The 14036-nt window shown below is 33.7% G+C and overlaps 1 protein-coding gene across 2 annotated transcripts in view; it reads left to right on the forward strand.

Annotated features, from left to right (window-relative positions):
• CCDC141 (coiled-coil domain containing 141) overlaps positions 1 to 14036 on the forward strand; it is an 84385-nt gene that overhangs the window by 45432 nt on the left and 24917 nt on the right. For both annotated transcript variants that reach the window (XM_080599476.1, XM_080599477.1), the window contains 7 exons: positions 515 to 691; positions 3038 to 3217; positions 4096 to 4218; positions 4824 to 5012; positions 5298 to 5489; positions 6573 to 6722; positions 13458 to 13598. In XM_080599476.1, the coding sequence (XP_080455602.1) occupies positions 515 to 691; positions 3038 to 3217; positions 4096 to 4218; positions 4824 to 5012; positions 5298 to 5489; positions 6573 to 6722; positions 13458 to 13598 (1152 nt within the window). The remainder of the gene's footprint in view (positions 1 to 514; positions 692 to 3037; positions 3218 to 4095; positions 4219 to 4823; positions 5013 to 5297; positions 5490 to 6572; positions 6723 to 13457; positions 13599 to 14036) is intronic.

A 14036-nucleotide genomic window follows, 5' to 3' on the forward strand; every position in this document is an offset into this window, starting at 1 on the left:
AAATTTTAACTGTGCTAATGATGCCCAGGGAAGTTATTTTTTCATTTTGAAGTAATGTTTGTTTTAATATTTTACAGCACTGTTGTTGTTCTTTTATATCTACAAAGAAATTGAGGATGGAATGGAACCTATCACATAAAATTAGTCATAAGATTTATTTGGTACCTTGAGTTTAAAAAAGTCAAAAAAGTGGATCATATCTACTTCTGATTCTTGCTAATACCATTTACTTGATAATCTGTGAAAATAATTGCATGGGTATAATGTTATATAATATTTATGTAATGATATGTGACAAATTGAATGAATTACTGCTCTCTGCTTGCCATCTACTGGTTTACAGGTTATTTGAAACATTGTTTTAGTGTTTGTATAGGTTTTAGGGAGGAAGATAGATTTTAAAACCTGTAAAAGATTCAGTATAACATTAATTTTACCTTCGATTTTATCATGTCTGTATACCTTCTGATTATAGCTATTGATTTTTTTAATGTTTATTTTATATCTTTCATAGGTGAATGACCATATTCAAAATCTGAAGGAATTTTATCAAGCAGAACCACTACAAACAAGCAGGGAGGTTGAAAATAAAAGTGCAATAGAGTCAGCTAATACCAAGTGGCAGAAGACTATAAAGATGATTTTTTCCACTGAAAATTTGGGTCACAATTTCCTTAATTTAGCAAATATGGTGAGTTTTTTTTTTTTTCATGGAGTTATCACCTTTCTCAAGGAACAAACTGAAATTATGACAGATAGGTGTATTGGTTCTGCTATCCTTCATCAAAGATCTTGTCTAAGGCAAAGTGTATTTGTCCTTTGTTTCAGTAAGGAGAGTAGGGAGTTGGGAAGATAAAATGACTGTGATGTTTATATGGAATCACAGTTAATACAGAATAATTCTGTAAATTTCTCATTCCCAGTCCAAGAGAAATTTCTCAGAATGAGAAACAATATCCATACTTTCACAGTATGGAGTTGTAAAAAAAACGTTGATTTGAAAATGTCAAAATGTTTACAAAATCAAAGTGAGGGAAAGTTTTAACCTGAAATGTTCATAAGGTGATCAAACATTTTGTACCACCATTTATACACAACTATGTATAATATGTAGAATGACTTTGGAGGTAGAAATTATCTCCCAAAGTTCTGACATATAAATTTCTCTTGTTCTGCATGGAATTGTTAGCTGTGTCATGGTATTGTTCACTGTTCTTTTGCATTTATGAAATGCACTCTGCAGGCTTGGTACTTACAGGAAGGGCCAAGAATGTGGAGATGGAGACCAGAAAGCTAAGTTGTAAGACTGAATAAGCCAATCCTATAGAGTTTAGGCAACAAAGATTATACAGCTAGTGATGTTATTTGTTTTTCTGTTGAAAACCTGAAATTTCACTGAAATCAGAGCCTGCAAATCCATTGTAATGGAAATATGCCTTTTGTTGATATTAGCTGCACAGTATAAAATCTGTATAGGTACGGGACCTCTGTAGAAATTCTGCAGCAAATGGTCAAATTCATGGGTTGATTGAGCATCCTATCCTGGTTGATGTGTAGGAAAGCTCATATAAAAAGAGTAAAAATCAAAGGAAGAATTCTGGAGGTTTTCATCAAGAAAATCTGCTGTGTGCCTTTTCTCTAGCAGGAGGGAATTGACTTCTTTTCTGTGTAAATTAGCATAATCTGATAAACTGCACTGAGTATTTGATGTTTGCCTGTGATGAGGTTTAATCCTAATTCTGACTGATGGTTTGTAACTTCTCCAGTAGCTGTCCTTAAAGGGAGTAATTCTGCTATGTATTTGTAAGATATGAAAGTGTGAGTGCTAATGGCTTTGTAATTAATATAAAAAAAATCTTGAGTGGCAATGAAGTAACCCTTAATAAGTGACCCAATATATGCACATAAATATAATCCATGGACGTATCCATTTTGCTCATATTGGAAAGAAGCATATATGTAAGTGCAGGATTTGATTTATTTTACTTCCACTAAGAGTTATACTTTACCAATGTAGCGTATGAAGTTCTAAGAAAATGGGTGCTAGAGCTGCTTCCTTACAGATAATCTTTCCTGGTGTTGTTACATTCTTTCTTGGGTTCAGCTGGATTGCCTGGGCATCCTTATCTAATTTTCCAACACCTCTTCATGATTGATTGGTTGAGATTTGCATACTGTCATTCCCTAAGCCATGCCTCCTGAACTGATCTCAATTAATGTGGATAGCTTAGATACACAGCTGTTATTTCTATTTTCCTTGGAGAGATTAGAGAGCAATTACAATGAGCTGAGAGGGTGAGAAGGGGGAGATGGTCATGATAACATACAGGAGCAAGTAAGATGAGCTGGAAAAACCTACTCCGGGAAGGTATTCAGGCAGTTAGTGTGGGCTAAAGAGTGTGCTGTCACAACTGGATACAGACAGGCATAGATAAGATAGTGTAAAGTCAAGCTGAATATGTCTCAATATGATGTCACTTAAAATCTAAATGTATATTCAGATGTTCTCTCTCTAAAGACCAGGAAGTGTGTTGCCACCATATTTTCTGCTACTCTCTTCTCATGGTACTCTTAGGTTGTAGTTTTTAAGTGTCTATAAGGATACAGATCATACTAGTAATCTACAAACACTTTTCTTAAAAGAGAAATTCTGAAATGAGAAAAGCAGAAAGAGCATTACCAGGTTTTCTACAGTGCTTCTGATATAAGGTGTACTAAAAAGAGGAAAACCCACCAATATTCAAATGCTGAACATGTTATCTCTCCCATGCTTCAGTGCTGCTTTGGTTATCAGCACAGAGCGGTCTGTTCTTCATCCCCTTCACTTTCCAGCTGCTACTCCCCAGAAGTAGGTTTTTGGGTAGGTCTGTCTATTCAGAAATTATTTAAAGACACCTAGAATACCAGAAATTTTCAAAGAAAGTATGCTAGAATAATTGCTTTTTATTAAGTTGTTTTGGGACTTTAATGATTTTTTATTGTATTTTTTTTTGTAAAAATTCAAATGTGGGAAAATGTGTGTTTATTTATTTGCCAGGCAAATGAGAGCTTATTATTAAAAGCAGAAAATACTGTACAAGTAACAGAAGATACCATTATTAATCTGAGTAAAGAAAAGAAAGAGCTGACTGATCTTTGGGCAATCTGGAATTTTAAAATTAATCAAGTAAAACCCATCAAGCAACAGTGCTTGATATTTAAAGAACAACTAACTAAGGTAAGTAAAAAAGCAAGAAAGCAACTGCGACAAGCATTTCTAGATTGTTACTGGTTTGTCTGTGACTCTCTCATCAACTATTATAGGTATCATTTAAGAAAGAGAAATCATCAGTAAGATAATTCTCCATAGTCTATTCCACCACTCAGATAGTCATCACAAAGCACAAAATGTTTTTGATTTTTTTTTGCCCTTATTCAAACACATACAAGTCCTCATTTCAAATTTTCAGTTGTAATCAGTTCTCTATACTATAGCAGAAGTGCTTTTTATATGCTTTTCCATTTTTAGCGCCATCTTGTTGTAATTTAAGTTACCAAACTAATCTGTGTCCTATTAGTTATTAAAGTCAAGTCCAACACTGTTTGTAAGAACAGAGGATTGAAACCTCCTTGGCACTCTGTACAGTGTGCAGTGTTCCTTAAAAGCAATGATAGCTGTGCTAGTAGCAGAACCAGAGGCTTATGGGCACTGTTTATGTCCAGTGTGACTTACCACTAAACCACCACATCATCTGTTTTCACAAAGAATGCACTGTGTGAATGGGTCCTCCCATCTCAGTGTATGAATTGTTTTTGTGCACTATGTTCAAGATCTTTTGTCACCCTTGTCAAAGTCAGAGGGTTTGAGACAGAGGTTTATAGCCGGAAAAAAAAAAGTTAGACTACATGAAAAAATACAACAATCAACTTCAGAATCTCCTCCTTCCCCCCATCCCCCCCACCCCCCACCCCATTTTCCTCCTAGACTCTGTTTTAAGGAAATTTACTGACAGCTTTTATATCTGGTTTGGGAAAGGTTCTTGTTACAAATTTAGATTTGGGTTTAAATATTTTTTATTTACTAAAGAAATACTGAAATATCTGATTATCTTTTAGACTACCCATGGGCTGAAGATTCTTCAAGAGGCTCTCAGGCTTATGTCAACAGTTGATCTTGGAAGTGACCTTTGTATTGCCTTAGAACTACAAAAGCTTAACCAAATAAAACCACAGTTTCAGGTGAGAAACTGGGATAGCAGAGTGCATGGTGGATCAAAACCATTTTTTTTTTTTTCTCAAGTAAATAATAACATTGACATTGCTTTTAGACAGGGTGCCTGGGGTCTATTTTACATTGCATATTGATTTTCCAGAAGAGAGGTTTTGTCTGTGTTGATGAGGTAAGGGAGAAGATGTTTTACCTTCAGCATCCACAGAATATCTTGTGGAATGTTAGCTGTGTATTGAAGTGACACACAGGCATTGAGGTGGGGAAGAGTACAAGGAGATCATCAGCTTTACGCTTTGGAGTCAGAGCTGGTCAGAGGCTGAGGTATATCGTACTGAGTGTCCTGCATCTTCTGAATACTGTTACTGAGTTTTAGCGAGTAGGACAGTCTCTTGTTCCCCTAAGCATCAGAACTTGACACTGTTGTTCTGATTAAAGACTGTTTCTGGGTGACAGTTGATATTCAGCCTAGCAAAGAGTAAAGAATATGGAGAGTATTTTAAAGAGGCATTTATTTTTCCCTAAGATAATTTATTTTTCATAGGTCGTTTTATTTCATAAAATGTGATGGAAATTGTGCAAACGTATTTCTGTAATTTCTGCTCCTTTTTGCTAGCAACTGAATGCTGAACTTGAGTACATGATAAAAGTATTAGAATCACCAAGTCAGAAAGGATTTCCTGTGAAAGAGAATTCTGAGAGAATAAGTGAGCTTATTCATCTACATCGAATGGTAAAGAGCATGATGACAGAATATGATGAGATTTTCAACAAAACAGTTAAATTCCATCATGTTAAAAAAGAAGTGAGTATAATCTTTTAAAATACATCTTCCTTTTGTAGCCAGTCGCTTTTTTTATATTGGTGTCTGTCATCTTTCCTTTTTTACCCAAATAAACAACATTACCCTGCCTGGTGATCAGAAATTTTGGATCTAAAACTGCATGAAATTTGGAAAATTTAAAATAAAGATCTGAACCCAAATTTAATTACTCAAAATTTAGGTTACCAAGTTATGGATGTTGAAAGGAATAGTAAGCTTCCACTCACATTCAAAACACACACTGATTTTCAGTTTAATATATTCTAGCTGGAATGTCTATCAAAATCAGGAGAACTGGATATTCCTGAAATAACTGAGGGCCCTGAAGATGTGCACCATGCTAAAGCCTACCTTTTGAATGCTCAGAAGAATATATATCTCAGAAGAATACATATCAGACAGCTTTATAAACTGGTTATTACCCAGGGAGTGGATATCTTGTCTGCAGTACAGCAAACTGTGAGTAGAATTAGAATGATCTGTGAAATCAGGGATAAATATGAAATAAGATTATAGAGCTATCTTATTGGCTTTTAAATGTACAACAATGTACTAATACAGTGAGAAAAATAAATACAGCGCTTCGAGAAAACTTTCAAAAGAAAACAAAATATAGAATCCATAGTAGCTAATCATTTGAAGATTTTTGCTTTTAGAGTTTGCTGATGTACAGCCATCAAATTAAACAAAACATCTGGGAATTATATTTATTCTTCATTAGTTACTGTCACATTATGAATTGGTTTTGCCAAGAAGAAAAACATGGCATTTTTCAAATCTTGTTTTAATTTTTTAATGATCTGTGAACAGATCTTACATTGGAAAGCCTCAAAATAGGTTTGAGATAAGGAGGAAGTTTTAAAAATATAAGCATTGGGGCAGGGAGAGAGAAAGCATGACTTTCTGTTCTCTAGTAATTTTTGTGCAGGTCAAGGCCCTGTTGGTCATTTCTTGAATGCCACACCTATGTATTAGACTCCTGATACTTTTTAAAGGTTGTTTTGCGTATTTATTCTCCTATAAACAAAGGTTAACAAAAGAACAAAAAGGAAATAAAATGTGTTACCTTATTAGTGGATTCCAGACTTGCTTGTATTGTGAAATGGATATAATTTAGAAAGGAGTTATATATTCAGGGCAGGATCGTCATTGCCCTGTATCCATTTACTATGGAGAAAGCAAGACATTCCCTTCTGACCTGCTTAGGTTATCCATATTGCCAGCCTGTTCTTCACGCTCCATGGCTTGGTTGGCAGCAGAAATGAGCTACCATCCAAATGTTAGAGACTTAGAGTATTCCAATTTCTCTTGGCTCAGAGAAGATACCATGTGTGAGTTGTGACTTTGTTTCCTGGAAATAACCCCCCAGAATACCAGTGAATGAAATGTCTATGTACTTGCTCTTGTTACAGGGGAGGTATAATAGTTTAATCTAACCCATGGTTATTATTTACGCATGCTTTGCCTCAAAACAATTTTCATTTTAGATTGATTGAATTAGTGTATGCCCTGAATTTCATACTTTGTCTGTTCTCGGTTCAGAATTGCTTGAATGTTTCTGTAAAGAATCTGAAGCAAGAACTTGCTAGACTTGAGTGCGACAGCATTAACTGGAGTTCCAAAGCAGATAAATATGAGGAAGAACTGTCACAGCATTTCCAATACTGTACCAATCAAGAAGAGATAAATGAGGTAAATGATATAAATACCCGTTAAAAAGGCTATTGTGTTCTATATGTATATATTACATATATATACATTACTGTTTACTGTTACAGGCTTTCAGTTCTATCAGCTTCATCTGAAATGTAAGGATCTTCAGATGTCTTCCTTATTAAGCTAAAGCTTGAAACAGAAGTAGAATTTACACCTCTTGCAATTGTTAGGGCCGTTTCTTGTACTATTAAGAAGTTTCAGTCTTTTAATGAGTTCAGAATAATTTACTGCTTGACGTTTTGTCAGAAATCCAAGATGTGATGCTCAGAAAAATTGTTAGAGGAGAAAGAAATATTCCGTGACATAATATATTAGAATTTTTTATTATAGAACATAGGCTAGGAAAAAATTCTTAGTTAATATGATCATTAATTTAACATCTTAGTAGGCCAAATGTAAATCCACTCACAATTTTGCAAGTAAAATGTAAAGACATTTGTCTCTGCAAAAATCAGTTTAGGAGAAATATCCCATAGAATGAATCTTCCTAAAGTGATCTATTAAAATGAGAGGTTGATGGCATTAGCAACTGCACTTGATGTTCTGTAGATGGCACTTCTGGACAGTACAGAAAAAGTACAGAAACTCTTACGTGGAGATTCTTACCTGGAAAGATTTCATAGAATCATTTCATAGAGTCATAGAATTATTCAGGTTGGAAAAGACCTAAGACCTCTAAGATCATCTAGTCCAACTTTTAACGTGGTGCTAAAGTCCACCACTAAATGTTCCCAGAACTGTGAAACATATGTAGTAGATACACAGGAGGTGGTGTTTTTTGGAAATAAAGGCATTGAAAATTATTTTTTCTTTATCTTTCAGTAAGTAAATCCAGACCTGAATGAAGGAAGACTATATTTTCTCAGAATCACCAACAATGAGGTGACTGAGATTTTTGTCCCAATTATTTTAATGAGGAAATCTTTTCTTTTACAAAATATTTGTTTGTGAAAAAAATGTAAAAGGTAGTTTGAGAGAACATGTGCAACAATATATATATATAATCTCAACAGCTGTTTTACTCCATTGTCAGTTATAATCTGAATGTGTTGCACCCTGTGATGATCTGTGCCTCAGTCTCCTGTGATGTAAATTCTTGGGTGATGGTATAAGGCGATTAGAATGTCAGGTGATAAATTAGAAGCACTCAGGCTGAGGAGCCATGCTGTATAAATTAATGAAAGCATGAAGTACCTAAACAATAGGTCCCATTATGCTTTGCAGTGACACAGCAGATTCAGAATATTTGTAATTTGAATTTAACTATTCTAGTTTTTTTTTGCTGAAAACACCTCTACTTTGCTGAAGAAAAGAAAAATGTTTGCTCAGCAGCCTGTGTGTAAGACTGGCCATATTTGGAGAGAAACTTGCATTAGATGGTTCTTGCCTCTTTCCTTAGTTTCTTGGATTATGTAATGAGTGCAGGAGATCATGATTCCTTTCTAAGAATTATTTTTATTTTTTTCATTGCTCATTCTACTTCTAGTGAAAGCAGAATGTAGAAGAAAAAAACAATAATCTCTTTCAAATTTAAATGAAGAGCATGTCAATGACACTTCTTACTCACCACAAGTCCTATATTATAAAATATGATGTCAAAACTTTTCATAGTTGATGGAAACCCACTGCAAAATAATTGTATAGCATATTTTTAATTACAATATTAATTATATATTTTAGATTTTAAGTTGGGAATACCATCTTGGCTGTATAGGTTAATACATGTTACATCAGACCTACTTGAACGTTGAGTGTAATCTAACAGAAATACAACTTGCCCTGTGAATATCTTTTTCTTTAATTATATTCAATTTCTATTGCAAGTTAGCATAGAAGATATTTCCTAAACAAAGCTAGGCTAGTATACCTGTATATATGTTAATCCACTGCTATTTTTCTTCATTTTTTCATTAATTATTTATAACTAAGTCTGTTTAGAGATAAAGAACAAAGACATTGCAACAAACTAAAAGTTATGAATATTCACTTGAGTATTTTATATTCTGTTAATTTTAACATCAGAAGTTAGTCTGAATATTGCTAGTATCTGATAGAATTGTTTAAAATAATTATTTCTTTACCATCTACTATGTCTAAGAAAATATTTCATGTTCCAGCAGCAAGCAGTAGCTGCTCATAGCTGTCACAGAGTAAACAGCCAGCCAGACAACTTAGTTGTGATTTACCAGTGTACAGAAACTTTAAAATGACAGAAAATATTTAAAATTGTGATGTAAATGTATAAATTCATATACATTTAATGTGGTGAATTTAAGTACATACAAATAAAGACATTTGGCGATTAGGACTCACTGGTGTTTGAAAATACAGTACTTAAGACAGAGTACTTTACTAGCTCCATGTGTTTGTAACATGTTAGTACTTTTATGAGAAGCACAGAAACAAAAAATTATAGCATAGGATACATAGAGTGGGTTTGGAAACAGTCTAGGAGGACAGAACAGTAAAATGTATGTCTTTTGTGTGCTTTTGCTAACTTAAAGAGAATGTACAAAGGCCAAAAAATGATTTATGCCTTCTACATCATAAAGTATATATATACATCAAAAGTATAACTTTACAATGACCTTTGAGATCTGCATTTGTAAATTTGAGCTTCCTGCTTCACTAACTAGCTTGAGTAGCAGCCTCTGAAGAACCACAACTCTACTCAACATTACACAGCAATGACTTGTGAAAGAGATTAATCAAGCCTCATGTAGCTTAATACTGCATTGAATATGCTGAGATTAACAGTTTCTTATAACCCTCTTATAACATTTTATAACCTTCTTTTAATATGATAACCCTTGCACTTCAAAAGCCTTTTCACTTTACAAATAACATTTGTGTGTCTGCACAAAACTTGTAACAGAAGAATGACAGATTCTGAAATAGGTTCTCTGCTCTCCCCAGCCATCTCAGTTCTTTTCTTTCCACTTCTTTATACGCTTATAAAAAGGTATGACTGAAGATATGAATTTTAACCACAGAGAGTAATAAGGTATCTTAGTTCATTAGGCAGTAGGAGCTGATATTTCTTAGCATAATTCTCAACTTGTAATTTATAAATGCTTGTGGTCCCAGAATTAAATAGCCATTAATGACTTGAACAGCACCTTTTTTCTTACTTTCCATGTCCTGGCTGGCTTTACTTCAGCCTGTTCTTTAATCTTTGCCATGCTGAAAATCTGTTTTTAGCAACTTACTTTCATGGACTATTTTGATTCCTAGTGCTATTAAAAGTTTTGTGTGTGAATAAAAAGGGAAGGATAAGTGGTTAATGACACTGAAGTACCTCCTGGAAAGGAAACACAGAAATCAAAATGTTTTAGTGGAATTGTACTGTTAACAAAAACAAACAAAAAAGTTTAAAGCAGTTTTATAGCTTGCTTTTTCATTTATTTCATAATTGAGTGATAAATCTTAGCAATTGGCATTTAAACCCCTCTCCACCCGTGACAGGCCAACTATAGTTAGGAACAGCTGCTGGATTAATGACTATGACACAATGGAGAAGTCACAAAGTTCCATTAAACTTGGCTGAAGTCACTGAAGCATATTAGGATGTATATAGACTTAAGTTATTCTCATTGTATTTTTCAGGAAATAGTGAAAAATGGAGATGTGGTCAGGTTTCTATTTTCTAAAAATTGAGCTATATAGCCTTGGTACAGTTGCTGCTGTTAACAGGCATTGGGTACATGCACTCTGAGAGGATAATATACAACTCTGAGCTGAAACTGGTTTTCTACTGAGGCTAAAAGAGAAAAGTGACAGCAGCTGCAGACCTTTGACACATGAGCCATCATATCTGAAACAAGGCGATCTCATTTCACATACTTCTTTGAGGAGAGCTTCTGTCCTTATAACCGATCACTAGCTTATGTATGTGCCTAAGCCAGTGAATAAACTAAAATAAACTCTCGCTCATCTCTTGTTTTCCTCAAAATTAAATCAGCAAATATGGCATTTGTGTTCTGAATACAAAATACTGTTCTACAGAGGTGGCTTTATTAACAGAATACTGTTAGGTAGATTTTATTATTCTGCATACTTAGGTGGGATAAAGAATTTAAACTAATTGGAGATCACAGTGTAGGTGATAGAATTCCCTTCCTTTCCATTACACTGAGTGTATACCATCTGTCTGTTCAGTGCTGAAATAATGTGAGAGAATCCCACTAGATGAAATGAAAATGAAAAGAATATCCCTTGAGGGATTAACATTAGTATGTAATGATAATGATGAATTGCTAGCTCTCCCAATAACAGCAACTGCAAAATGAGCATTCATTACTCTCTGGATTTGGAGGGGGGTAAGGGAGGGTAGGGGAAGAGAGATCCGTATAATGAGCTTCAAATATTTTAACTAAATATCAAATTGTGGGTGTCACCTAAACTTTTTAACATTAATCAAGTAAGTGAAGTTATTTTCATTTATTTTTATCTGGAAGAATAAATCCTAAAGTAATAGAACTGCTGCATTTCTTTTATATTGGTTCCTTTGGATAAATACCACTTTACAGAGTTTATTCTACATTCTTCTAAATGCAAAAGATTGTCAATCTGAAAGAAGTGAAAATCTCAAAAAAAAAAAAAAAATCTTTCAGTCCTTTTTATATCCTTCCATTTCAAATGTTACGAATTAACACTTCCACATTTTTTGTAATTATGGAATTGAAAAGTAATTAAAATAGTACCTTTTCTAAGGTATCACCACCATATTTTAAGCAGGTTTTTTTTGTTGTTGTTGTTTGTTTTGTCTGGTTCTTTTCCCTGCTCATTAAAGTCATTTAAAAATAACTGTAATATATAAAAATATATTTTACAGATGTAAATGAAATTAAAATTACATAACTTCTAGAGAAAAAGAATACTGGAAAAAAAACTTTTATACTTAAAAATATATGTATATATAGTGCTATAAATATATTTTATCTGAGTATGTTTGATATGGTTCTTTATAGATTGTTACTAATACAAAGAATGAGATACAGTTATATGTTTTATTAAGTGTATATGGCGTACACACCCATACAATGACAATGAAGCAAACAGATACTTAGAGTTGGGGAAAAAAAAAAAAAAAAAGGAAAGAAAAGAAAATGCAAATATGCTATGTGTTATGGTAAAGAAATATAGTTAAAGCTCCCATGGTAAAGAAATACCGTCTTTACAAGTATTGATCGTGTATAACCCTTCTTTTTGGTGTGTTTTAAAATAATCCTGGTAAATTGTCTAGCAAAAAAAAGTGTAGTTTCCTAGAACTCATCAGTATTATTTCTATCATTCTGGATTTTTAAAATATTTTATAGATTGAAGAAGATATAGCCAAATTCCATCTAAGTAACAGAAAAGTTCTTCAGAAAATTTAGCAAAGTAAATTTAATATTAATTATCTCATAGAATCATAGAATGGTTTGGGTTGGAGGGGACCTTAAAGATCATTTAATTCCAACCCCCCTGCCATGGGCAGGGACACCTCCCACTAGATCAGGTTACTCAAAGCCCCATCCAACCTGGTCTTAAACTCCTAGGGATGAGGCATCCACAGTTTCTCTGAGGAAGTCTCAGCTGATAGGTCCCCCTGAAAAGTCTGGAAAGGCACTTAGTAGTTCATTATCAGAGCTACTAGTTCGTAATTTATATTATTACAGTAATCATTTCCCCTTATGTTGAATTTGCTGTATCAAGCCAGTACTAACTGGTAAAAATACTGTCGTCGTACCATGTTTATGTAGCGGTAGCTGGGTGAGGTTTTATTTGGGTGTCTGTTAGGCAGAGTCGCTCTGCTACCATACAGAACAGTTACCTTAAAATGTAGGTGCTCATATAATCTACATCCTGATTCTGCAAAGAACCAGATTCATCTTTGTATGCTGTGAATAATCATGTTGAAATGTTTGAACATTTTGTTTGGACATTGTAAAATTGAGCACCTGTGTAACCTCTTCAGAAGCAAGGTTTCCAGTCTTATTCCAATGCTAATAACTGTTGTTTATTTCCATCTTATTTCCCCACAAATTTTATTACATATTAGTCCATAGCTGCTGTAGTATAAGGATTATAGAATCACTGAACAATTTAGTTTGGGAGAAACTCCATCTACTCTTGAGATAAACTCCTAAGAATCTATCAACTTTTCTGACTACTGAATATTAGTTCCCAGTATAGGGATAAATTCCTATTTGGAAAAAAAAAATAACTAATAAAAATCTGACATAAGTGAAATATTGTACTGCAGGAGAAAGATACTATTTGCAAATACAAATATACTTGCCCAAACCCAGTAAAATGATGTTTTTCTGCAAACTAAATGTGGGTATACATTTACACAGCTACCATTTCCACCAAATGTACTAATGTATGTGTAAGTCACCTGTCTGTAGTTGAAGTCATTGAAAGCTCTAGGACAGGATTGTCTGAGCAAGGATCTCAACCTTTGCGTCAAACCTTTTTAACTCAGCCAGTCTGGAAACAATACTCAGCAGTCAGACTGCAAAACTTTTGATGTAGCAAGATTATGAGTTTCCACTACTAGAAAAAAAAATCTGAGGAAATAAGGATGTTTTATGAGATGGCACAGTGTTAATAATTTCTGTATTAAATTCTCAGTGTTCAGATTGTGGACAAAAAGCTCATGGAAAAAAAATACATGGAAGTGTGCTGATTTTTTTTTTTTACTGACAAATATGCTTACTCTTTCAGCTCAGAGAATCATTTAAGGATCTCAAAAAGAAATTCAACAATTTGAAGTTTAACTATACCAAGAAAACTGAAAAAGCTAGAAATTTGAAAGCACTTAAAATAAATATTCAGCAAGTTGATACATATGCTGAGAAAATACAGGTAATACTAGAAATATTAGTCTTGATAAAGGCTTGACTGAATTGAAATGGCCTGTGCTTAGCAGTAAGAGATAACACAAAATGTATTGAGTTTCCCTTTCACTAAGCTTGATATCGTCCTCCTGTCTCAATCACTAAGACATATTTCATTGTTCTGTTCCTTTAATTCTTCAGTAAAATGATCTCATCCCAATTGCTGACTTCCTAAAGTTGTCTTTTTATCCTGTTTATCCTGTGTTTTTTTTCTGCTTAACTTTTTATTCTTTCTGCCTCTATTCCTTCACAATGTGTGATCTAGTTTTCTCTCTCCTTAAAATAAATAAATAAATCATATATCCTATCAAAATTATGAACAAATGAGCATATTCCCTTTTGTATTCATCTATTTTCCTTTCTCATTTCATCATGTAAGCTTTCAGAGCCCTTTTCTGAATCCATT

Source organism: Anser brachyrhynchus (assembly GCF_964034855.1).
Source record: "Anser brachyrhynchus genome assembly, chromosome: 7".
Lineage (NCBI taxonomy): Eukaryota > Metazoa > Chordata > Aves > Anseriformes > Anatidae > Anser > Anser brachyrhynchus.